The sequence below is a fragment of the Phocoena sinus genome, chromosome 1, assembly GCF_008692025.1.
Source record: "Phocoena sinus isolate mPhoSin1 chromosome 1, mPhoSin1.pri, whole genome shotgun sequence".
NCBI lineage: Eukaryota > Metazoa > Chordata > Mammalia > Artiodactyla > Phocoenidae > Phocoena > Phocoena sinus.
In genome coordinates, this window is record NC_045763.1 from 180,172,301 (window position 1) to 180,198,428 (window position 26,128).

The 26,128-nt window shown below is 36.0% G+C and overlaps 1 protein-coding gene across 2 annotated transcripts in view; it reads right to left on the reverse strand.

Annotated features, from left to right (window-relative positions):
* The window catches only part of KCNT2 (potassium sodium-activated channel subfamily T member 2), a 373,439-nt gene that overhangs the window by 83,778 nt on the left and 263,533 nt on the right, over nt 1-26,128 (reverse strand). For both annotated transcript variants that reach the window (XM_032606842.1, XM_032606832.1), the window contains exons 15-19: nt 25,661-25,810; nt 23,839-24,068; nt 16,432-16,645; nt 13,673-13,778; nt 9,633-9,805 (exon numbers count right to left, since the gene is read on the reverse strand). In XM_032606842.1, coding sequence (XP_032462733.1) covers nt 9,633-9,805; nt 13,673-13,778; nt 16,432-16,645; nt 23,839-24,068; nt 25,661-25,810 — 873 coding nt within the window. The remainder of the gene's footprint in view (nt 1-9,632; nt 9,806-13,672; nt 13,779-16,431; nt 16,646-23,838; nt 24,069-25,660; nt 25,811-26,128) is intronic.

Sequence of the window (26,128 nt, forward strand, 5' to 3'; positions counted from 1 at the left end):
ATTGCTTTACGCAGTTTGGTCACCAGATGGTGGCCCAAGAAAAAAGTCAACATGGATGAAAAACAGTTACAGATAATCTAACTGACATTGCCCCTCTTTCTACCTTTCTCTGACTTCCTTTTCGAAGAGAACTAGAATGTAAAGGAATGAATATAGGTGAATGTTTGTGAGTGTGTTCTAATTCATTCATAGTTTTCTTCGCTTATTTATGTTTAAGGAAACTTTCAAACATAAGCAGAAGAGAATACTATATACTGAACCTCCTGTACCAATCACCCAGCTTCAATAATTAGCAACTTGTAGCCAATCCTGTTTCATCTCTAATCCTAGGGATTTGATCCTTTCCATTCTTCTTTTCCTCCCCGTAAATACTTTTATAGATGGAGAATTCATTATATAGTTTACATCAAAAAAGACAGATGAGAGGTTTATTTTATATCTTTTAAATATAATGTTCTAATGAATTTTAATAGAATACTCTCACAACAAAGAAACATTACTATTGATAAAATATGGATTGATTTCATTTTCATGGATTTAAATAATAGTTTTAGTACATCTACATTTTAGTTAGTTGGTTAGTATTATGCAACTGATAACATAAATTATATTAATGTAGAATGGAAGCTAAATATAGGTTAATCTGTTTGGCCTTTAATGTGCCCACGGCCAATAAACACTGTCAAAGTTACGAAGCTTTGTTTTTCAGCATCTACAAGATGAAATGTAAGCATGAAAGTTCTCAATGGATAACCTTTAGCATTTTATTTGGAATGTTTTGGGCTGATTTTTTTTTTAGAATGGAAAATTAACACATTTTATAAGCATACTAGTTTTCGGATCTTTTAGTTTTTATATTTGTCATAATGTCATCTTTATGCATATAACAATTTGTATTTTAAAACTGAAGCATTGCACACATTTGACCTTTAATTAACAAATTTTTGGAAGACTCTGGTATGTTACCAGAATAGACTGTCAAGGAAATGCTCCAGTTAATAAATCTGATTTAAAATGAGCATTTCCAAATTATTTTGAAGGTTTCCAGAAGTTATGATAATGATACCAATGCATCACAATGTTGAAATTCTAGGTTTCCTCTACAAAGATGTTAACAGTAATAAAGTTACTGCTATAGATGACACAAAACTGGAATAACTTTAGAAAGGGAACGAAATTGACATGCAACAAGATTTGTTTTAATTCAACAACAGATTACTGCTTAGGAAGTTTGAATGCAAGATGTGTAACACGAGAACATAAGCTCCACATGCAATAAACATATTTTCAACACTGAAATGGCAAATTACACTCATCATGCAACACAGGGGTGCAGCACATGACAAACCACAGGACACCACACTAGTTAGTGTGCCAAAGATTTTGTCACCTACTTGTCAATAGAGCCCACCATGTAGTAAACCATTGGAAACCAACAGATTGCATCCAGAAAATGCATATCTGGCCTAAGTAGCAGATGGGTTACAAAATGAAACACAATGTCACAACAGTGGCAGCACTTCTAGGGAAAGGAAGTAAGTTGACTTAGTTTTCATTTCCAAAACTAAACATTGTTGACAAGATTAATTTTAAGTGCCTTTTCTCTTAACATTAATTTTAAAATGTCATTTGCACTTGTTATGAATAATACAATGCGCTCAACAATGATAAAAACAAGTTGTATTTCTGCTTTCTAAATCAGAAACATTATGGCATTATTCTACAAAAACACTGAATTGATACTCTTAATTTATAACTAAAAAGTCTTGTCAGTGAGTTTAAAATTATTCATGATGAGAGAGTCTTGTAAAATGGGGAACTGATGATTTTATTTTGATGATATAAAACATAAGGAACTAAATTATCATGCCTATTAAGAGCAATTTTCTCTAAGGGATATACAGAATCACAACATGTCCCTTAATATATCAACATATCAATAAATAAATAAGTGGGGCTTCCCTGGTGGCGCAGTGGTTGAGAGTCCGCCTGCCGATGCAGGGGACACCGGTTCGTGCCCCGGTCCGGGAAGATCCCACATGCCGCGCAGCGGCTAAGCCCGTGAGCCATGGCCTCTGAGCCTGCGCGTCGGAGCCTGTGCTCCGCAACGGGAGAGGCCACAACAGTGAGAGGCCCGTGTACCGCAAAAAAAAAATAAAAAATAAAAATAATAAATAAGTGTATGTACCCATCTATCTATATATATATATATATAATGTAAAATTAAAGTAATTCACCTTTTACATTACTGATTTCCTCCATATACATTGTTGAGCAAATGTGTACTGCAACTGAAATCTTTACTCTTTATGCATATTTGGGGAAAGAATCATGAACCTGGAAGCTTCCTTAGAAATTACCTAATCTACTTATTCATTTTGTAATTCTTTGAATTTGTATTCATTTTGAATTATTAATTCTTTCATACATCTATTCCCGCAGCATATATGTATCCAAAAATTTTTATCTAACAGACATTTTGGTATACGCAGGTGTATGCAAAAAGAATATGTTGTTAACTTGTACTGTAAGAAATAGAGCTTTTGGAACACATAAGTAAAAGCACAAAATTACAACACATTGTAATCTGAAAAAATAAGGAATAGGTTGCACTCAGGAGACAGAGTTCAGGATCATTTCACAGAGGATATATTTAATTTGGATGTTGAAGAACAAGTAGGATTTGGCTCAGTAAAGGAGAAGCAAAGGGAACCTCTAGGCAAAGGGAAGTACAGCCCCTGCAATATCCCAGGTGCTTCTCCCAGCCTGAAGAAGTCTTGTCCTCCCTGATTTATTTTCTTCCTGTTGATCATACTCATCTTTTTCCACCCTAAAGAAAAATAACGCTCAGTGCAGTGAAGCATTAAAAGAAAACTTCCAAAGTCTATCCCTGTGGATCACATTCCTACCATCAATAAATTACTTCCTAGCCATTTTAAGTGGCCCCATATTACTACATATTATAAATGTACCACAATTCATTTTAAAAATCCTCAATTATTTCATTTATGTTATTTTCACTTTTGTGCTATTAATTACTGGAGTTCCAAGCTATTTCCAATATCCTGCTATTATAAATGTTACTCGTCTGGACATTTTTGGATGACTCTTTTTCTAGCATTTGTTTTTATCATTTACCCCAAAACATTCATAAAACTTTTCACGTTAGTAAATCACAGGTTACAAATATTTTTAAAGCTCATGCTGTAGGTTGTTTTCAACAAACATAATCATATACAGTCCCAGTAGTGGTCATGGCTAGTGCCTGCCAGTTCTTCTCTTTCTGGGCATTGCTCAGAGGGGGTATTCTCACTGCTGACTCAAGACCCTCCATGTCTCTTACCCACCTCGTGATTATAGAATAATACATCAGGATACAAGTGGCACAAGACAGGGACAGCGCTGAGATTCTGCGGTGCTTTGAAAGATCCTTTTGACTGTGTCATTTGGGGGGTTATTATTTTGTTTTATCTCTCTTTGCTCCAACATAGTTCCAGTCAGATAAAGTGAGTAGCTCAATAACTTGTGTAGCAGAGTTGGGTTCATAATTCCTCATTATTAATTGCAGAGCTATACCCTGTCTGGAATAACCTCCTCATTTTTTTAAAATTCAGATTATTTCAATTATTTACACTATCTTCGTGACCATCTGTCCACTGTAACATATCTGTCTTCCAAAGTCTTACAACAGTAGTTAATGTTATTGAATAATTCAACTTAATAAAGATACCAAAATTTTTCCATGTGATAAGAAGTACCGGGGTCACTAGTCCTTATGCTATGCCAACTCTTCTGTTAGAGCTAAAACTGAAGATGTGGCCTTTGTATTCTTTTGTTTTGTCCAGTAGAAATCATTCAAAGTACGTAGACATCAAAATTATTGCCTTATATATTCCTAAAGCTCATGAATCTTACTGACATGCAATTCTGCCACAAACATGTATTTACAATGCACAAACAATCTTTCAAATCCTTAGAAATTAACATCTGTATCGTGGTAGCACGATTCATCCTTACATGAATCCAGCTATGTTACAAGGCAAGGCAAGTCACCTGAAACCTGGTAGACATATAATCCTGATGAAGCATATCTAATGTAGGGAGTTTAGTATGCCATACCCTGCAAAATTTAACTTGTAGAACAAACAGATCCATCCACTACTTTTACTGATAAAGGTGGTTTAAAAGGAAACCTGAAATATAAAGAATATATCAACTATACGTTCATATGGATTATGTTGGCTCATTTAAGTAAATCGGCAAAGGTTTTGATGGCACTAAACTGCTTAGGAAAAAAAAATGAGCACATCATTCATCAGAGTCCTAACTGTAATTCTATTAAGAAACATGACTATTTATGAGTCTAACTATCTTCATTATATTTAAAATATCTTCATTATCATATAAAAATTTTCATTATATGAAAATATGAATTAGCTAGCTATTGATAGGAAGTTAAAAGTTTTGGGAAATTGCATGGATTTGCAAGTTGAAGATCATTTCATTTTTTCCCATTTAACTAATAACTATAATGAACTTAATTTTTTTTATTTCAAATTCAAGAAAAGAATGCAGTGAGAGTTTATTTTGCTAGCATTTCATAATTCCACTTTTAAGAAGTTTATCTCTCCCTTAAAAATACAGTAGTAGCTTAATTTCAACAACTTGAAATAAATTTCCCATTCTTTGTTAATTGGGTTTTCACAGAAATTCTCCCATCAGTTTAAATAGTGACAATGTCCTTCTCTTGATTGGTAGAAGAGGGGAAACTGACATTTCCTCACTGCCTTTTATGAGTCAGATATGGTACTCGTCCTTCATAGACATTATTTTATAGACTTGCAAAATAACTTAAGATAAATGTTCTACTCATTGTATAAATGAGAAAATCGAGGCTTACAGCAATTCCGTAATACGCAACAGGCCTATCAAGAGGGTAAACTTAGATCTTATTTCAGATCCGTATGAGTCTAAGGTCTGAATGTCTTTAATAAGGACCCTGACATATCAGTTTATCATTATTCTTGAAATAAGCTGAACTAGAGCTTACTTGTAGCTCTATGTGGAAAGAAGATTGATTTAGTAAAGGGATAGTTTAAACAAGATGTTGTAAAAATTAAGGAGATAAGCCTGGATCTTGGACTTTAACCTTGTGTAGCTTTGGGTAATGTATTCCAAAGTGTTTGACTCTCTTTTCCATGTCTCATATGAAATGGTATCAGGAGATGACTAGACGATCTTTAAGGGTGAGATGGTAATCAAAATATTTAAAATCAGTGTGGCCCAACAACAGGCCAAAGAGAACAGATGGCCAATCAATCAGAACTGAGACCAGCTCCAATGAACCAGTATCAAGTGTAAGATGTTTTCCAATGTACACGGTTTTATGTAATTACCATATGAAATGGAGAAGGCTTTCTATTTGGAAACATTGTGAAGACTTATTTTGACATATTATGTATGTGAATATCATAAATTTAATTTACATTTTTAAATCCCATATTTGTGGCATCTGTTATTTGTTTCTGGTATATTGAATAAATTGGTCTTCAACTAAATTTCCTAAGTAGCCATGTATTGATATTATTTTCAGCAATGCTTATGTGCATTAAGTAAAGTCAAACCCCACTAAGCTAATAATTGTAGAAGTGTGTACAATTATTAGTGTGCAAATTCTTATAACCCAGAAATATTTTAAAGAAGACGTCATATTTCTTTGTAACACTATAGGATAGACTGAAAAATACTAGCCACAGCAGAGAAACAAGTATCTCATTGTTTAAAAAAAAAGAGGAGGATTGCACAAAATTTCCTGGAACATTATTTACTGGTGTTTAGTTTTTGCTTCCTCATTCTCAATCAAAGGAACAGAGAACAACAAATAAAAATGTTAGATACTGCTTTTGGGAAATGCACAGGAAGCTGATAAATTTTACAGCCCGAGCTTTCATCTCAACGCTTTGAAAAAAAGTCAAAACCCATTAAAATCATTTAACAAACAACATCATGTGAATAGCTAGATTCCAAACTGTAAATCCTTAGGAAAGCCAAGAAAAAATTTAATGCAAAATATTCTAAAGTTAAAATATTCTTGTTTCTAAAAACAATTGACAAACAATGTATTTTTGCATATATCAAAAACCTGTAAGTAAAGTAAGGTCACATAGTTGAAAGATCAATGAACTATGAATTGCAGAGAAGGTTCTAATTCTAGAATTGACCTTGGAAAAAATCATTTAACTTCTTTGGCTTGTTTTTTCCTTTCTATGAAATAAGAGGCAGTGGTGTAATCAAGTCACACAGACTGAATTCTTTAAATGTTATCATTGTAATTTGTAAGCTTTGAGATCTTAAGCTGCTTGGTACATCTTTCTGAGGATAAATCATCACTATATGACATGGATATATTTTTTATGGAAATACGATGTGAAATAAAGGTTAGGTATCTACTATGATGATTGCCATGTAGTAAACGCTCAACAATTATTACTATAATAAGCAGAGGGTGGTGGCAAAGAATATTAATTTTATTAAATAGTCACTATGGTATTATTCAGATAAAATATTCTCTGATAAAACCTACATCTATATTTATATTGAAATACTGACCAGTTTTCCAGTAACTAAGAGAAACAGAGTCTTCAGATTTTTCTGTGATTGATCAGATTCAGGAATTAAGACTCTAGAAATAACCACTTGATTTTTATAATTCTAATATACAAACCAATCAATCAATCATTCAGTAACTGGGCAGTTAGGTAACCTGTTAATTCAAAACCAAACAGAAAGAGGCTGATTTAGTTATGGCAATTCCAAAGTCTACACCAGGTACACAGGTTAAGAAATCCTAGCTCCTGCCACCTGTTCATTGGAATAATAAGGGGGAGAAAGGGGGATTAGTGACTCTGAGATAAGATTACTTAGCAAGACTGGATATGGAAAAGGATTGGAGCCCATCTCCACTTCATGGAGTAAACTCCACTCCCAAATTTGGCAAGACTGATTCTTTATTGTGTTTTATAAGGAATGTATATTTGGTATTCACATTCAGATTTCTCACATATATTTGGTCTTCACCACATTTTCTAGCTCACAGCTCCCAAAACCCTTGGAATTTCCTGAGTGATAACAGCAATGGGAGCATCTTTTGTCGTAATATTTGGTCTCTAATCCTCAGTTCCTGAAATCACTTCAGAGCCAAAAAAGGTGAAATGGGTGTCTTGTTCTTCATAACAAGCCCCTTTCCAGGACCACTGGGTTTAAATTAATGAGGTGCCTTTTGGAAAGTACCTAAGGATGAGGCTGTTTGCCAGGGAAACTGAAGTTCCAACCTGAATAGAAGGTTGGAACTTCAGTCCCACCCCGTGATTTCTGAGGAAGGAGGAGGGGCAAGAGATTGAGTTCAATCACCAATGGCCAATGAATTAATCAATCGTGCCTATGTAATGAAGCCTCTATTAAAAACCCAAAAGGCTGGAGTCTGGAGAACTTCTGTGCTGGTGAACAGGTAGAGATTTGGTGATAGTGGTGGCCACATAGAGGGCATGGAAGCTCCATGCCCTTTCCCCATACCTTGCCCTGTGCATCTCTTCCATCCAGTTGTTCCCAAGTTATATGCTTTTATAACAAGGTGGCAATCTGGTAAGTAAAATGTTTCTCTGAATTCTGTGAGCTGCTCTAGCAAATAACTTGACCTTGAGTAGGTGGTTGTGGGAACCCCCGATCTACAGCCATTCAGTCAGAAGTACAGGTAACAATCTAGACATGCAACTGGCATCTGAAGTCCAAGGAGGGGGTCACTGAAATTTCCAATCTACAGCTGATCAGTTATGGGGTGATAACCTGGCTTGTGATTGGCTTCTGAAGTGGGAGTGGGACAGTTTTGTAAGACTGAACTTTCAACCTGTGGAATCCAATGCTATTTCTGGGTAGACGGTGTCAGAAGTGAGTTGAATTCCCCCAGAACTGAGCTGGTGTCCTGCGCATTGCTTGCTGGAGGTGTGGAGAAACCCTCTGACACACACATACACATTGAAATCAGGTCCAAGAACCCAATTAGGAGATTTACACATCAGGACAAGAAATTATACCTTGAAATAATATAAGTAAGGTGAAAGGATAGTTTTTCCCCTTTGCTTTATCACAGGGCTGCTGTAGGCACAGTGCCACTTCTTTCTTTCTAAGCCTCTTCCTATCTGCTTCTCTGTATTCTGGGGCCTGAGTTGATCCACTTTGATCCAAGCCATCCGAGATGGGAATGCTCTAAGTCAATCAAGCTGTAAATGCCCCTGTCTTAAATTCATCTTTAAGGCAGTGGACACATTACACCATAAGCAAAAAGAGCCAAAATTGGACACTTCTGAATTCACACAGCTGATGAACATCTCTTATGTGCCAGATCTTCGCCAGTTTCTTAGAGCCTCCTACTAGAAAAGTTCCAGAATAAGGGATATATCCCAAGGCCTTGGAGGTGCTTTGCCACCATACTCTATCACCCTAGTCATCCAGTAATTCAACTTTTATTCTCCTAAGATTTGTTTTATTAAGCTTTTATTTCTTCTGACATTGGGTCCAAGTTTTTGTTCCCCTACACCTGCCCTAAATTTATCTCACTTTTCCTTGGATGCTAAAGTGGTATCAAAGAAGTCATTGAGTCATCAGACCTGAAAATTCTTCAACTGAAACCTCTGGAGGTGTGCTCAAGTTTTAGAGTTGATTACCATTGAGATACTGACTCTAAAACAAGATGCATCAATCAGTATCTTGATATTCATATATTCAGAATAAATAATGTCATGAAGTTACAATATATTGGGGAGATACCTCTGTTTTGAAAAAATTCTTTTGATAAATTTTAAAAGCAGAGACAAGGCAGCAGATTTTGGCCTCATTTGGTTTACCCTGAAATTTGCATCACTTTAGAGTTTAAGAGGAGAGTTGGAGGATTCTAAAACATGGTATTGATTTAAGGACCATCTGCAACTAATCTGAGTCAGAGAGAGAAATATTGCAATTTTAGTATACAATGGATTTGACCACAGCATTTAGTGATGTATATTTACATTCATATAAGGATTTTGAAATGCTTAAGTAGTCTTATTTCACAAGAGTATATCAAACATTTTCAAAAGAAATGAACATTGTAAAGCACAAACTATTTATATTATGTTACAGAATATATGTTTTAACAGTGGAAGAATCATAAGAACTTATGATGATGTGTAATGGTATGATATAAAATGGATCATTAATATGCTCCTCTGATAATTAATGGTTCTTCACAAAGACAATGAAATTGTCCAGTTTTGGCAGAGATTTTCCAGGCTAGTTGATTAATTTAATGAAAATAACTATAATTATTTCAGTGGCATGTTTCCCACTGGTAGAGAGCAATGACCACTTGCAAAACTAGTTTTAAATAAAAGGCTCAGAGTACTCCAGTGATGTTTTAAGTTGTATTTGTGAAACACAATCATATACAATGGTTGTTTTCTACCACAGCACAGAATAGATCTCTCAATGAATCATGTGCCATAATGTATCTGATTTAAAATATTCTAAGTAAATTAAATTATTTTTGATAAAATATTAACAAATTTTTGTCTTGTTTGTGCATTTAAAAATATACTTACGGGTTATCCAATAGCAGTATTACGGGATTAAGTTCTTTCTTTGGTCTATAATATGCCCTGAGAGGAACAATAAAATTATACAATCCATTTCCAGCTGTTTCAGCTGCAACTATAATTAGCTTATTTTTGAATCCATAGGCTTTTGCATCCTCATAGTAGTTATGCTGGCAACTCTAGAGAAGAAAAATTATACAAAGAAAGGCCATTTTTATACTCCACTAATATTGGGTAAAAATATTTAGAAGATCTGGAAATGTGAAATTAATCTAACCTAGTAAATCCTTTGTTTTCTAACAAATTTGAAAATAGTTACATTTTTCTATGCCAAGTTCTCCAGCCTGAAGGTGTGCATGGACAAGACAAATGAATTGCAGGTATGCAGCTTGATTTGGGGAAGGAAAAGGCAGCAACACAGTGTACACATGTTCCACTGCAAACTGAAATTTGCTGCCAGATGACATCTGGGTATCAATATTAAGGAATCGTCACAAGGTATATGTATATCAAAGCATCACGTTATAGACCTCAAATATACACAATTTGTATTTTTCAATCATACCTCAATAAAGCTGGAAAAAAATAAATAATCTGCCTCTGACTTTATTTCCAGAAATAGAGTAATACTAAAATTAAATAACCTTGGAACATTCCAAGTATGGAATACCAAAAGGATGGATATCGATATCGAAAGGGATTATTTTTTTGGTTAAAAAACAAAAATTAAAAGAAAAAAACCCTAATTGTCTAAATGTATACCTGAGCTGGCAAGATAACGATGCAAATACTGAAATGTAAAATACTAATGTTAACAATAATAACAACAAATTACCAAAATGTGTTTCCTGAGGATATTTTGCTACTTCCTAGGGAGCTAGAATTTACTGGACTTAGCATTATTAAATCAAGATCCTTTTAAAATTATCTGCCTGGATAATTGCTTTAGTGTTCTGTTTTTTTAATCTTTATATGTCTTTATGAGGGTTTCTTTTTATTTGGGTTGAGATCTGTTGATTCTCTGTGGATTCATCATCAACTCTGGAATGTTCTCTGCCTTTACTCTTTAATAAAAAGTTACAGAACATTGCTGGGAACAAGGTACTTTGAGTCAGCTGAAACAATAAACACCAGAATTAGAATCACAAAGATTACAGATTTCACTGTTATAAGATTCAGAATAGAAAATGAGCGTGTTCACTACGTTTAGAGAAATAAAAGAGAACATTCAAAGCATGAGCAAAGAACAAGAGGGTATTTAAAATATTCACTTAGATGTTTAAAAAACTGCATAGACTCTATTCTGGAACTAAAAATATAACAATTAAAAACAGAAGCTCAAAAGATGATTCAAATTGCCCATTTGATGCATCTGAAGGGATCAACTGCATGATTGAGTTGAAGAGTAATTACTCAGAATACAGAAAGAAAAGAGAAAGTCATATGGAAAAATTAAGATACTTCGAAGATAATGTGAGAATGTCTAATACACATTTAAAAAGAATACCTGAAAAAGAGATGCAAGAATCAGCAAGAAGCACTATTCACATAAATATTGACTGAGGATTTTCTAGAATTAATGAAATATCCAAATCCTCAGGCTCTGGAAACCCAATGAATCCTAATCCAAATAAATAAAGAGAAAGCCAGTGTCATACACATTGTCACAGTGCAGAACAGCCAAGACAAGAAGAAGATCTTAAAAGCAGCCAGAGAGAAAAGAGAGCTTTAACTACCAGAAACACAAATTAGAACGATGGCCGACCTCTCATCAGCAGTGTGGAGCACAGAAGGTAGTAAATAGAATCCTAACAGGCTAAAAGAAAAAGAAAATTCAGAGCCTGGAATTGGACACCCAGCAAAACTATTCTTCAAGGAGGAGGACAAAATAAGGACATATCTAGGGAAAGTGAAATTGAAAGAATTTACCACTAATAGGATCTCATTAGTAGAATTTCTAAAAGCTGTAATCATGGAAGTAGGAGGATCAATCCAGCAGGAAGGATTAAGGCATAAGAAAGAATGGAGAAATGGGGAGTGGTAAAGGAGAAGGACAGGCAGTCTTCACTGGAAGTATGATTGGAGAATTACTACTATAAACAGGATCTGAAGCGACATGAAATTAGGTCACTTACAAAGAGACTGTGGAAGGAGAAGGAAGACAGGCTGAGGCTGAAATTATTAAGAACTTCATTTTTATGAGATCAAATGAGGCAAAAGAACTAATTTAGAAGATTTAGAAGTAGCTCAACTAGTAAGAAAAAAAAAGAAATAGAACAAGGACAAAACAGGGAATTTAGTATTGACCAAAAGGAGCCTGCTGATACTAATGCAAAACGGACTGGGCAACAAAATACCTGCTCACAGACTTCATGGACACAGTAGGATTGGCTGCATAACCCCATCTGCTAATCGCAAAATGGGCACTCATTTACAGAGCAGACCACCACCTCCAGCCAGACTAACGCCACCTAAAGAATGGATAACCCCAGACGTTATCGGCCAATCAACAATACTCGGATACATCGCTTTTTACTTTGGTAAAGAGACAACTTGTCTTTCGGCTTTAAAAGACTGTTTCTCCTCCAGCAAGCCTCATCTCTGAAAGCTTAACTTTTCCTGTATCAGGTTCCCTTCTTGGGAATCAGTGGAATCATTTCGACTCTTTGGTTTCCCAACATTACTTTCATCTTTGTGTGTTAAAAAGTAAAATGCCACCAGGTGTGAACCCAAGCTTTATGGGACCTAAAGCTTATATTATTTTGGAAAACCTCTTTAAGGAAAAAAACACAAAAGTCACACATAAAAAATCAGTCACAGGTTCTTGGAAGGGGCCAATACAGGAGAAGGGCTCTGAAGCTTAAGATGCATCAAGGTTACCAAAGATGCAGAGAGAGCCAGCGCTAGAAATGCTGTGAAGCAGGAAAGCAAAACTAGGACTGACAAAAAATAAGGCATCGAGAGACGGAACTGTCCACCTTAATGGACCCAGATGAACATCTGGGAGCAGGGGTAAGGGTTCACAAAAAAACTTTAGGAAGATAGAGGCAGAAATTTTCTAATGATCTGCTAATCTTCCTCAAGAGTGACAGCTACAGCCAAGATTCATAATGTTTATCACATGGAAAAAATAATAGTAGTAAAAATATTAACAAAATGTATTAAGTGCCTATACATTTATTACATTCCTGGCACTGTGAAAAGCTTTCTCCATGCACAAATTTATATCATCTTCACAAGAACCCTAGAAGGTTCATATTAAAATTACAAGCATTTTGGAGATATGGAAACTGAAGTTTAATGATAATGTTATTTGCCCAAATGGCTGAGCCTGGAAGCGGAGAGCTGGGATTTTAACTCCAGCTAACTCCAAAATATAGAATAAAGGAAGAAATTCCTGGTTAGATTTAGTGGCACATTTTAATTTCTGGGAGATGGGGGGTTTGAGAGTCTTCTTTTTATCTGCTCTCTGACTCATCATGAAAACAAATTCTTACCCAGGTCATGTCCAATGGCCATACTGTGAAAGAGAAAGATTCCTGCTTTCTTGGAATCTTTCTGTTTCGGATGGTTTCTCCTGAATATCAAGGCAGGAACCAAGAACTACTGTAAAATCTTTAGGAAAGGGGACATTAAGCAAGACACTTCTAGTCTAATAATTCAATAATGAATTATGATTAGCTAATTTCACCATGTCAAGCGATTCCACTTTGAGATTTGAGGCAAAAATGTCTAGTAAAATATATAGAGCGCATCTGGCCAAAATGATCTGGGGGGACTCTGGTTTGAGGCTCATCTTTGTTTTTCTCTTTGAAACAATGACTGACCAACTTGTTGGCTACATTAGTAGAGGGTAAAGCACTTGGGTAACCTTTAGTGCAGTTAAGAAAGTAAAATTCACCACTTTATGTATTACATTTACATTTGAAAGATAATATTCTTTTAACATATTTCAGTCAAAAGACTATACAAAATTATTTAAATACATGTAATTACACAATGCCATCATTTTAGTTTTACAGAAAATAACAGCAGTAAGTGCTTACCTTGTCTAGTCTTAAGCAGCAAAATGGCACTTTTTCATGAAGGAGATGACAAAAAGTGGGTGAACTGCCTATATATGGAGAGTAAGGTGGGTAGCCTTTAGCATATCTGTAAAACAATAGGAAATATTGAATTGCCTTGAATTAATGCAGGCAAAGTCAGACAATCAAGTTATAGCCGTGTTCCTCTACTTCGATAAAGTTAGATGCAGTAATTCTTTATTTTGATATGGACATAGTTTGGAACAGGGCCCATGGACCTAATCTGGCTCATCGCATGGTTTTTGTGAACTAAAGTAGTTTTAATATTTTTAAATGGTTGGAAAAACAAGTCAAAAGAATAATAATAGGGCTTCCCTGGTGGCGCAGTGGTTGGGAGTCCGCCTGCCGATGCAGGGGACACGGGTTCGTGCCCCGGTCTGGGAAGATCCCACATGCCGCGGAGCGGCTGGGCCCGTGAGCCATGGCCGCTGAGCCTGCGCGTCCGGAGCCTGTCCTCCGCAACGGGAGAGGCCACAACAGTGAGAGGCCCGCGTAACGCATAAAAAAAAAAAAAAAAGAATAATAATATTTCAGCTCGTGAAATTATATGAAATTTCAATTTCAGTGTCCAGAAGTGAGTTTTGTCAGAACACTGTCATGCTCACTCATTTTATGTATTGTCTTGGGGTGCTTTCACACTTCAGAAACAGAGTTGAGTAGTTGGGGCAAAGACCACATGGTCCATAAAGTTGGAAATATTTACTAGCTGGTTCTTTCCAGAAAAAGTTTGCCAATCCTCAGTTTAAAAGATTTAGACACATTTTAGAAAATAGTAATGTTAATCTTTACAAAACACATGAAAGCAAAATGCATTATTATGATTCACTCTATCACTATTCATCAGTCATGGATGCATAACCAAAAAAGAGTAAATCATTTTAGATTGAGTAAATTATTCCATTAGACCCACACAAAAGCCAGAGTTTCTGCTGGAATCACGCTTAAATATTATCAAAGATGCTCAGTTTATTTGCTGACTTTATAAATATAGTCACATTATGGTTGTAAAATTTTCAAAATGAAACTATCAAAAAGTAGCAGCACAAATGAAAATTAAGAAATAAAAGAAAATTTAGTAGAGGCAAAGTTATTTTATCTAATATGAAAGCTCTTTTTTGATAAAGAAAATTTATCTTTCAAACCAAGAAATTTCAAATCTAGGTATTCCAGACATCATTAGCTAGGATGGTAAAATGGAGAACATTTTGCAAATTTAGAAGTTGATAGTCTCCCACTATTACTTCAACATCTTTTTCATTTTTCTAGATATAAAAAAAAATTCCACCTCAGTTTTTTCAGTACATGTAAAGAAAGAATTTGTATCACACCACACAACACCATTTCTAGAAATATACTGGTGGTCAAACCTCTTCTTCTTCCTGTCAAATATTTCATAAATCTATTTGAGTATTATTAATTTCTTGGAGAGTGGACTTGTCTTCTGTGGGTATGTGTAAGTTTCTTGTAATAAATATTTAAAAGTGTGAAGGATTAACAGAAGGATTTTTCTAAGTTTCAATTATATTTCAGTTCATTTTAGTTCAGTTCAACATTGATTGAACTTCTATTATATGAAAAATATTAGAAGTGTTTGAATGATGTTACTTTTGCCACTACGACCACTACTACACCCTACACCAAATAGTATTTAATACTCATTGAATGCTTACTCTGCACAAACTATTGTCCTAAGCACATTACTCTATTACCTCAATTAATCTTCATATGAACACTATTTACAGATAAAGCATCGTGGGTCAGAAGATTTAATCAAAGTCACTGGCACACAACCAGTATAAGGTAGAACTGCCATGGGACACAAATTCCTTCAGACTCCACTGTCAAGACTGTTGAACACTGTGCTTTCCTCATGAAATGCCAACAGGGCTTCACTGGTGGCGCAGTGGTTGAGAGTCCACCTGCCGATGCAGGGGACACAGGTTCGTGCCCCCGTCCGGGAAGATCCCACATGCCGCGGAGCGGCTGGGCCCGTGAGCCATGGCCGCTGAGCCTGCTTGTCTGGAGCCTGTGCTCCACAACGGGAGAGGCCACAACAGTGAGAGGCCCGGGTCCCCCAAAAAAAAAAAAAAAAAAAAAAAAAAAAAAAAGCCAACATAATATACGACAAGTAAACAAACTCTACTGTAGGCTAAAATGTGATTAATAGCTTAAACATTGATACTATCTGTTATGGAATCTTAGTAAAGAGAACTAGTACTTCCTTTATTCATTCATTCAAAATATTATTGATGTATCCTGAATAAAAATGATTGCTGAATGCTGAAATAAGTAAGAGAAGCTTAATGGAAGAAGCTGCATTACATGTCATTGAATAATTGATTGAACTTCAATATGGAAGTGAAAAAATAAATTAGAGGTAGAAGGTACATTATAATTCAACAAAATCATATAATTATGAAAATACAAACTGTATCCTTAAAGAAAAATATGTAAAATATGATCTAGGTTATATCATGGAAATGCTGATTTACCTATTTTTTTCTTTAAGGATAAAGGATAATATAGAGAAAAATGAGGCTGTCAATAGCTGTTGAAGCCAGAAATTTGAGGACTTAGGTTACTTTATCATCAAGAGAGATACTGTCTAATAGGAAGGGTGTTTTGGTAGAAGCATGTAGGATTGATTCTAGGATGTCCAGAAGGGAAGGATATTAGTTTTTCATGGCAAGCACAAATCCCAGTAAATCTTACAAACATACTCCACATTTGAGGACATTTCTTCATCTGGTGTAGTTTCATCTTCTGATTGATCACTTAGAAGATCGCATGTTTGAAGTGATGACGTATCTGCAACCTCTAAAACGGGAGCAATGCTGGGTCTTCTGACTTCTTTGTTTCCTTCTGAAGGAAGAGACAGGGTAGGGCCACTTGCTGACCTACAGCTTGTGTCTTGCAAGTCTATGGCCACAGTACCTGGAACAATGAGACATGAAAATCCATCAAAGCATTTGCCACCTAACCTATAGGACCTGTCAATCATTTAATGATCAAAGTAAGATGAAATACAGCCAGTAAAACCAGGAAATATACGATATACTGTTTATCCTTTAATCTCAAAGGTTATTTATTTCTTTTTAATATGGGTCTTTTTGCCTGCATGGATAAAAAAATTTCTATATTTGTGCAAAAGTATATTTGCTGCAACCAGCTCTATAGTATGAAACATAAGATTTGTGAAATCCTGAAATACTTAGAAATTTCAGTTAAAAAAATACCTTGTTTCCATTTATATTTATTTAAAATTAATGAAAAAAATTTAGGCCATTGGCATTTTGTGGGTTTCTCATTATATCTTTTCCCCCATTTTGTTATCTTTCTCTTACTGATTTATAAACGCTTTTTTACATTAGAACCAAGCACTAAGAACCAAGAACTAAGTACTCTGTGTGGCAAGCACTAGTCTAGGCACTTGAGATATGCAAGGAACAAGGCAGACAAGGTTTCTACACATACGGGTTTATCTTTAAGATAATCAAGTGGACAGAGAAGTGAAAAAAGTAATTCCTGATAATGCTAAATACCATGCAGAAAATAAAACAGAGTTATGTGATACGGAATAGTGGGGACAGGAAGCGGGAGGAGGGATGAGCTTTTCACTAGGCGATGACAAGGGCTACTCTGAAATCATGACATTTGATTTTTTTGACCTAAAAGAAAACCATGAGCACAGGAGCCACGGAAATACCTTGGGGCAATAAGAAGAGTGAGTCTAAATAGCTTAAGGCTTTTGAATTCTTGGGATACTCAAGGAGTAGTAAGCGGAAGAAACAACTTCCTTTGAGATTTTAAATTAACATTTAAAAACTAGTCTAAACATCAGTATATGGAAAGTGGATGTCTCTCCCCTTCTGGAAGAAATAATCCAATCTAACGGACAAGTGCCTCCATATTTTACGATAACTCAATTCACATATGCTTTTATGGATAGCCGGTCATCCTTCTGAAAGCCCTTAGTCCTCATTTCGTCTCATTCTTCGAAGCAACTATTAAAACACTCTCCACTTCCTTCAGACTTCTGTCTGACCTTGCCACCTTCTTCACTATAACAGCCTGAGTTTGTAAAGGGGGGGAAAAAACCTCATGGGTTTTGGCATCTCAATGTTTCTGAGTGTGAAAGTTGATAGAAACAAGAGACTGGGGAGAATAGCTGGGTATTCCTCAACATTGAAATGTGGGAGGTCAGGTTTTAGAGGCTAGTACCTCTTCATATACTATACACAACACTCAGATTAGAGGGAGGGGTGGGCTGGTGTGTCTACAGTCAACAGGGAAGACTCCTGCGAGGGGCCTGTAAGAATATGTCTAGAGCTGCTGTGCCCGAGGAAAGGACGTGATGACCAGCAGTCAGCAATTCCAGTATCTGAGCAGAGACAAAGGCGGTTGGCATCAGAAGCTGTACACTTGGCCACTGTTTTAGCACCGTAAATAAGGATTAATTTATAATTCCATCTATCTTAGAGGTGAGATGGAGATCTTAGAAAAACTGAGATTGACTTTTCCACTAATCAGGTGACTGGATCTGATCAAACATGAAATTTTATAAGGTTGATTTATCGAAATAAAGCCATATGATATGATTTGCATCTTAATACTATTAATCCAAATCCATATTTATGACGTTTGTCCCCTGCAGATGACCATGTCGTCTAATTCAGAGAGAAAAGAGAAGTTACGGCAGAAGAAATCCTTCAACTTCTTCAAGCAAATGAACATAAGAGTTTCACCAGACATTTTTTTTCCCCCTCATTTACGTTTGGAATGAAACAGACATACCTCCATTTATGTAAAACTAAGCCCTACTCTTGCGGTGGGGATAAGTTCCCACCTGCTTCCTAAGGAACCATGTTCTCTGAATTCCACCCCCTCCCAAATATGTCTCCACATCACCTCCAGTTACATCTTCACCATCTTCCTGACCAACACAAGAAATGTGGTCTCTCCCTGACAATTCTGTCAACACTGATATCTGGCACCAAGCTGGGCTTGGGGGATATGACCAAGAGAAAGTCAGAATTTAGCAGAGGGAGGACACAATTTTAGAAAGCAGTCACAGTTACAGAAACAAGCTCTTCTTTGAATCCTTCCTTCCCCTAACAAAACCTGGCTCTTCTCCGACATCTTTCCCTGCAGTTCTGAAGGCTGCAACACCTAAAGAGATGTCTGTGTTTTGGAAGTGGGGAGATACCCTCAATGTTCTCACTGCCTCTTTCAGACCATTTTCCTTTCATCACCTATAATACCCCAGCTCTGTACCCAGTATCTTTCACTATATTATTTGTTCAGTCCTGTGTCTGTCATCCCACGTAGTGTTGGTTTTTTTTTTTTTATTGAAGTACTGCTAACAACATTATATTAGTTTTATATTAGTTTCAGGTGTACACATAGTGATTCCATGTTTTTTTTTATAGACTATACTCCACTAATGGCCTTTTCTCCCATCATTCCTTAGCCATTCACTTTCACGGTCATACCCTAGATTTTATAATTACTATTGATTACACATAAGCTCTATTTCTGGCATCTCATTCTTTGATACTTATTGTCACCTCTTCTCTTGCCAGCTCCCTCCTTTTTGATTCCCACTGGAACTATAATCTATTAAATTCACTAGCTTTTCAGTCTCCTTCAACCAACAGATGTCTTTTTACTTCCTTACCTAAGTTCCATGGTCCATCGCTGTACTCATTCTCTTACCTACACTCCTGATTAACTTGCCCTTCTCACTTTCTTGCACATCTACCATTGCCACCAAGTCTTTTCCTTGCACTCTTTTTCAGCACAACTTTTTCAGAGTCATCTAGACCTAGTTTCTCTACATTGTCTTCTGCCATTCTGTCATAAACCCCTCTGACCTGGCATTCTCCACTACCACGTCATTGAAAGGGCTGCTATCAAGGCAAAGAACACTGTTTTGCTAAATTCAATGGCCAGTTCTCATGTTATTTGACCTACCAGCAGCATCAGACATGGCTGGTGACTCCACCCTCTGCATACACTTGATTCATTTGGGTCCCAGGACAGGACACTCATCTGGTTTCCCTGCTACCTTGTAGTAGCTCCTTCTTTGTCTCCTTTGCTGGTTTCTTCTCATCATCCTGATATTAATATTGACACGCTGTAGGATTTGGTCCTTTGTCTTTATCCCTTTTCTGCCCACAATCATTTTGTCAATGATCTTGTTCAGTCTCATGGCTTTAAATATAATACATACGCTCAGGAATCCAAAATTTACTTTTTCAGCATACACCTCTCTCCTGAACTCTAGACTCCTATCTCTCTCTTTTTTTTTTTTTTTTTGCAGTACATGGGCCTCTCACTGCTGTGGCCTCTCCTGTTGTGAAGCACAGGCTCCGGACGCGCAGGCTCAGCGGCCATGGCTCACGGGCCCAGCCACTCCGCGGCATGTGGGATCTTTCCGGACCGGGGCACGAACCCGTGTCCCCTGCATCAGCAGGCAGACTCTCAACCACTGCACCACCAGGGAAGCCCCTAATCTCTTGTTTGACATCTTCCTCTCAATGTCTAACAGGTATTTGAAATTCACTGTGTCCCAAACTGAACTCTGTATCTACCCTGGCTCCCACTAAACCTTTACTCCCCCACCCTCATTGATGGCCATTCCCTTTTTCCTGCTGCTTATATGAAAAACCTTGAGTTCTTTACACTTCTCTTTTTCTTACAGTTCACTTCCCATTCAGCAGCAAATCCTGGTTCCTCTACCTTCACAGTATACACAGAATTTTTTTTTCTTTTTTACCAATGCCACTTGAAAATACACTGGATCCTTGACCTAAAGCATCTATTCTCAACAGCAGCCAAAGTGATTGTGTTAAAACGGAGTTCAGCACAGGTGAGATCACGCTGTTCCTCTGCTTAGAACTTTATCATGACTCCTACTTCACTCAGAGTAGAAGCTACAACTCTTACATTGACTTAAAAAGCCCAACATGATCTGACCTCTTTTTACCTTTTCCCTCTCATCTCCTGTACTCTTACCATCAAATCATCATGTTTGAGTCACAAAGGCCTCTTTTATGTTTTTAAATTAATTTTTATTGGTGTATAGTTGTTTTACAATGTTGTGTTAGTTTCTGCTGTACAGCAAAGTGAATCAGCTGTATGTATACATATATCTCCTATTTTTTAGACTTCCTTCCCACTTAGGTCACCACAGAGCACTGAATAGAGTTCCCTGTGCTATACAGTAGGTTCTCATTAGTTATCTGTTTTATACATAGTATCAATAGTGTATATATGTCAATCCCAATCTCCCAATTCTTCCCACCCCCCCCTTCCCCCTTGGTATCCATACGTTTGTTCTCTATGTCTGTGTCTCTGTTTCTGCTTTGCAAATAAGATCATCTGCATCATTTTTCTAGATTCCACATGTATGCAATAATATACGATATCCATTTTTCTCTTTCTGACTTACTTCACTCTGTATGACACTCTCTAGGTCCATCCACGTCTCTACAAATGACCCAATTTTGTTCCATTTTATGGCTGAGTAATATTCCATTGTATACGAGGGCCTCTTTACTGTTCCTGGAGCACGTCAGTCAGGCTCCTACTCCTACTTTAGGGTCTTTGTACTGGCTATTATCCCTGAAGGAATGTTCTTCTTTCAGACAATCACAGGGATAATTCCCTCATTTTCTTCAAGTATTTTCTCAAATGTCACCTTTTCCATGAGGTCTACAATCCACTCAAAAATCCAGTTCTCCCAAAATTCATACGCACTTTTACTAGTTCTGTTTTCTTCTCTCTTTTATCTTATTACTCATCAACTTCTAACATACTAAATAATTTACTTTTTTTTATATGTGTTATTTATTGCAAGTCTTCCCCATGATAGAATGTTAGCTCTGGGAGCTAGGGATCTTTGTCTGCTTGTTCTCTAATCACAAATACTTATAAGTGTTCCTGGCACACACCAGGTACTCAATAAGTAATTCTTGAATATGTGGAAGAAATGAATAGAACTGCTATGGAAGAGAAATAATCATGTTATATCAATGACAATGAGATTTACTTAACAAAGTCCAAGCAGGGCCAGGAAATATGCCTCAGAGGGGGTGATATTGGGACTGAGATGCAAAGGATTAGAAGTAGTTACACCGGCAAAGTTAGGGGCTGAGGAGTAGATCCCGTCCGAGGAAACAAAGCATTAAGGTCCACTGGTGAAAAACCATTAGGGAAGATTGAAATGAATTAATATGATTGGGGCTTAGGAGAGCAATTGAAGAGATGATGAAAAACCATTAGTGAAGACTGAAAGAAATTTAGTATGATTGGGACTTAGGAAAGCAATTGAAGGGATGGTAAAATGTGGGACTAAAAATATAAGAAAGAATCATTAAAAAAAAAAAACTTTAAGTAAAGTGACTGTGTAATTTATCTTCTAAATTAAGATATTCCTGAGAGTCAAAGTAGAGTTCTGTTAATAATGACACCAGGACAATGTATATAAACTGGTACTGCCCTGGGAAAACTGGGATTGCCTCATGTAAAAAAGAGGTTTTGATCATCCAATTATAAGCCATGTTATAAAATTTAGACTTTTTTTCCAATGGCTCATAGGAAGCAATTAAAAAGATTAATGCAGGAGAATGACTATAACATTATGTAAACATTATTACTCTGGTTGCAAGGTGGAGGAGAGTGCAGGGCAGCAAGGCCGGAGGCGTGCAGAAAAGATTGGGGGGACGATGCTGCAGTGGAGAGAAAGGATGAGGGAGGTTCAGACTGACCACACTGATAGCACTGAGAGTGGACACAGAAATGAATGACATTAGGGGCTACTTAATGATCAGATTTAGTAGAATTCAGTGAATTATGAAGTATAAGAGGAGAGGAATCGTAAAAGTCAGACTTGTGGCATTACCAATCAGAGGATGATGATGTCCCATTTGTTTTTAGCGAAAAAAAAAAAAGGAGGTGGAAATGGTTTTGAATGAGGGGGGAAAGATTAGTTCAATTTGAATATGCCGCGTCGGTTTTTCCTGTAGGCACTCAGATAGAAATAACCCACGGACAGTTGAATATATTGTTGTGAAGAGAGGTTTAAGGTAATGATTTAGGTAAGGGAAGCATCAATTTATGGAGGACAGTTGAATCTCTGAGATCAGATGTGACTATTTAGGGAAAATGAATGTACAGGATGCAGAGGGAAAGCACTAGAGCGTTTTAAGAACCGTCACACACTGCGAAGATGTCCAATGGATTTAGTGACAAAGAGGAGAGTGGTGGCCTTGCCAGAGTAGTTTCAGTAATATAATGCTTGCAGATTTCAGACTAAACTGGTAGAGACGTGAGGGAATGATAAGATTTCAAGCTGTCAACCGCAGATAGCTCTTTAGAGGAATTTATCTGTGAAAATGATGTTGTAACATGAGGTCCAGAAGTGTGTGTTTGTGTGTGTGTGTGTGTGTGTGTGTGTAGAGAGGTGAAGTCAGAGAGAGAGACAGAGGGAGATAGGAGAGAATGAACCAGGGATTTTGAAAAAAAAAAAAAAAATTTAGGTAATGAGGATGAATAAAAGACTGAAGTCCCTAAGGGGGAAATGGAGAAGGGTCCATGGCATAAGTGAAGGCACATTTATACTAAGATATTAGAAGTTAAAAGAAGAAACACATTTTCCTTGTGATAGAAACTAAATGCTTATAGGTGTGTAGGTGGTTTGGTGGCAAAATTTAAAGGAAATTCTTATTTGTCTGAATCTTTTTTTTTTTTTTAATTTCTGTGTCACAGAAGCCAAGTTCAATGATGAGAATTAGATGGATAGGAGAGTTTTGAGAAAAATGGAGAGTATTTGAAAGACCCACTACTGATAACTGAATAGGGAACTGACAAAGAAACATAGAAGTGTCAGGTGCTTATATACTAATCAGATATATGAAATCATCGTTAGAAGTATGGAATTAGCTTAATTCCTTACCAAGTTAACAGATTAGAAATTTTGTTCTGTATACTTAGCTACACCAAGTTTGTAATACACACAAGTATGTTTTAAATTTGGCTTTGGAATTTTAAGAAAAATTAAAGTATATTTATTATTCATTTCAAAGAAAGAGACTAATGATATTTCCAAATGTATCTATACTTACCCATGCTGGCAATTATGCTATGTACAGGTAATCTAGATGGTCCATGATAAAACGACCTTGATACATTGCTTTTTTTCTGATGGTCGTGGTTTTTAAATGCTGAATTCTCTTCTTTGGTAATATTAATATAGAAACATATATCTGTAGCACTCATAATGTATCGAGGACCTGGATTCAGCAAAATGTTTTTATTATCCTCCCTCCTAATACCAATCAAGCAGACACCAAACCTTAATTTAAAAAAAAAAATAAAAGAGTTTAAGGGTTAAATTCAGCAATTAGTTGTTTTTTTTTAAAGTTCACATATGTAAGAAAATAATTAAACTATTATAAGGCAGAGAAAAATTAAAACCTCAAATAAGAACATTTGAAAGCTTGAAAAGATCCTAAAAGTTCAAGGCTCTTGTTTTTAAAGGAAAAAAAAAAAAAGCAACTATGTCCTTAGTGTGTTGTGAAATCAATTTAGTTAATTAAGACTATATATGTTTTTTAATAAAAAAGAATGGAATAAAAGATAATAGAAATATCAGAGTACATATCATTTAGTAAGGGTAAGAGTTTTATTGTAAATTTTGTGTGTGTGTACTGGGTCTTACCATAAAATGACCTTAATTTGGTCAAAAAAGATAAAACAGTATTTCTTACTTTGGTCAAAAAAGTTTGACAGCCATTGGCTTAGGGGAAAGGAAGAAACTTACTCAAGGTCACAAGAGAAAGAATTAGGGTCCCTAAATTTATTTTTGTTCTGTCTTGAATTTTAGAAAAAAATTTAGAAAAAAATTAAATAGCATTGAATAGGTACACAACTTAATTAGGAGAAATAATAACCACTAAATGTAACAGGTGTTGCTTAAAATTTCTTATATACTTTTTCAGGTTATGTTCCAAACACAAAACCTTCTGAATATTTTTATCTCAATATGTCTTATAGTGTTACAAATAAATCAAACTTAAAAATATTTTTTAGGGCTTCCCTGGTGGCGCAGTGGTTGAGAGTCTGCCTGCCGATGCAGGGGACGCGGGTTCGTGCCCCGGTCTGGGAAGATCCCATATGCCGCGGAGCGGCTGGGCCCGTGAGCCATGGCCGCTGAGCCTGCGCGTCCGGAGCCTGTGCTCCGCAACGGGAGAGGCCGCAACAGGGAGAGGCCGGCGTACCGCAAAAAAAAAAAAAAAAATTTTTTTAAATATAAAAAAAGTATATAAACAGAATCCTGTTGGGAATTAAGGTAGAATACTTTAGATATTAGATTACTGGAATATACTAGATTATTACAGATCTTAAAAATGTTATATTAGTATTTTATAATACTAATAAGATATTATTTTCATGTTAGACATACTTTTTATTTCTTAAGTAAAGAATTTCTCTCAAAAAGAACAAAAATAATAATGTTCTATGTTTGAATTGGAAGGTACTATCATTTATTTTTTAACTTATTTTTCTGGACAAAGCAAGTTTTAAAAAAATGTCTAGCTTTTATAAATGTTATTTTTACTTTGTTTAAATTTTTAATCACCACTTTAAAATTTAGATTTATAAAGGAGATTCATTTTCATGTGAATTTTTACAGGATTAAAATATTTTTAAAGATAAATTAAAAGACACTAAAGTCAATATTCTTACTAAGTTATATGATACACCCAAGAATCTTAACTCGTAGAGACCATACCAAAGGCCAGAATTCAAATGTCTCAATAATTATGTCAAAAACTCAAGAATAATTGCAACTTATGAGCACCAATATGGGTTATATTATGGAAAACTGTGTTTAAAGGTAGGACTGATTAATATTTTAATTCCACTCTGGAAGTAGAAACATACTTTTTGTGTGCATGGAAAGAAGCATAGGTGAAGCTCTTTCCTTCATATTCAGCAAAAAATGTACTTTCTTCCAAAACGATGTGGTACACTTCATTCCCAGAGCATCTGCCGTACATCTTCTGCCATTGTTCTGGCGATTGCTGGCCTTCTCTGCAACAAAAGCATACACACATACACACAGAGAGAGACAAACAGGGAATGTGGTTCAAAATACGGTCCTTGTCATACATAATCTGGAGTTTTCCAACTGTAAGAATGGACAAGCACAGTTCAAAGAAGTTATCTGTGTGGTGCTCAAAATGATGACATGATTTACAAAGAGTTGCTATAAAAATTTCAAAACTAACACAACATAGAAGCTTGAGAGATGGCAAATTTTTAAAAAGTAGAAGGTTTTCACAATCCAGTTAATAAAAGCATTTATTGTGATCATGAACCAGTGAGCTATAGCATCTGATTTTTAGTCTT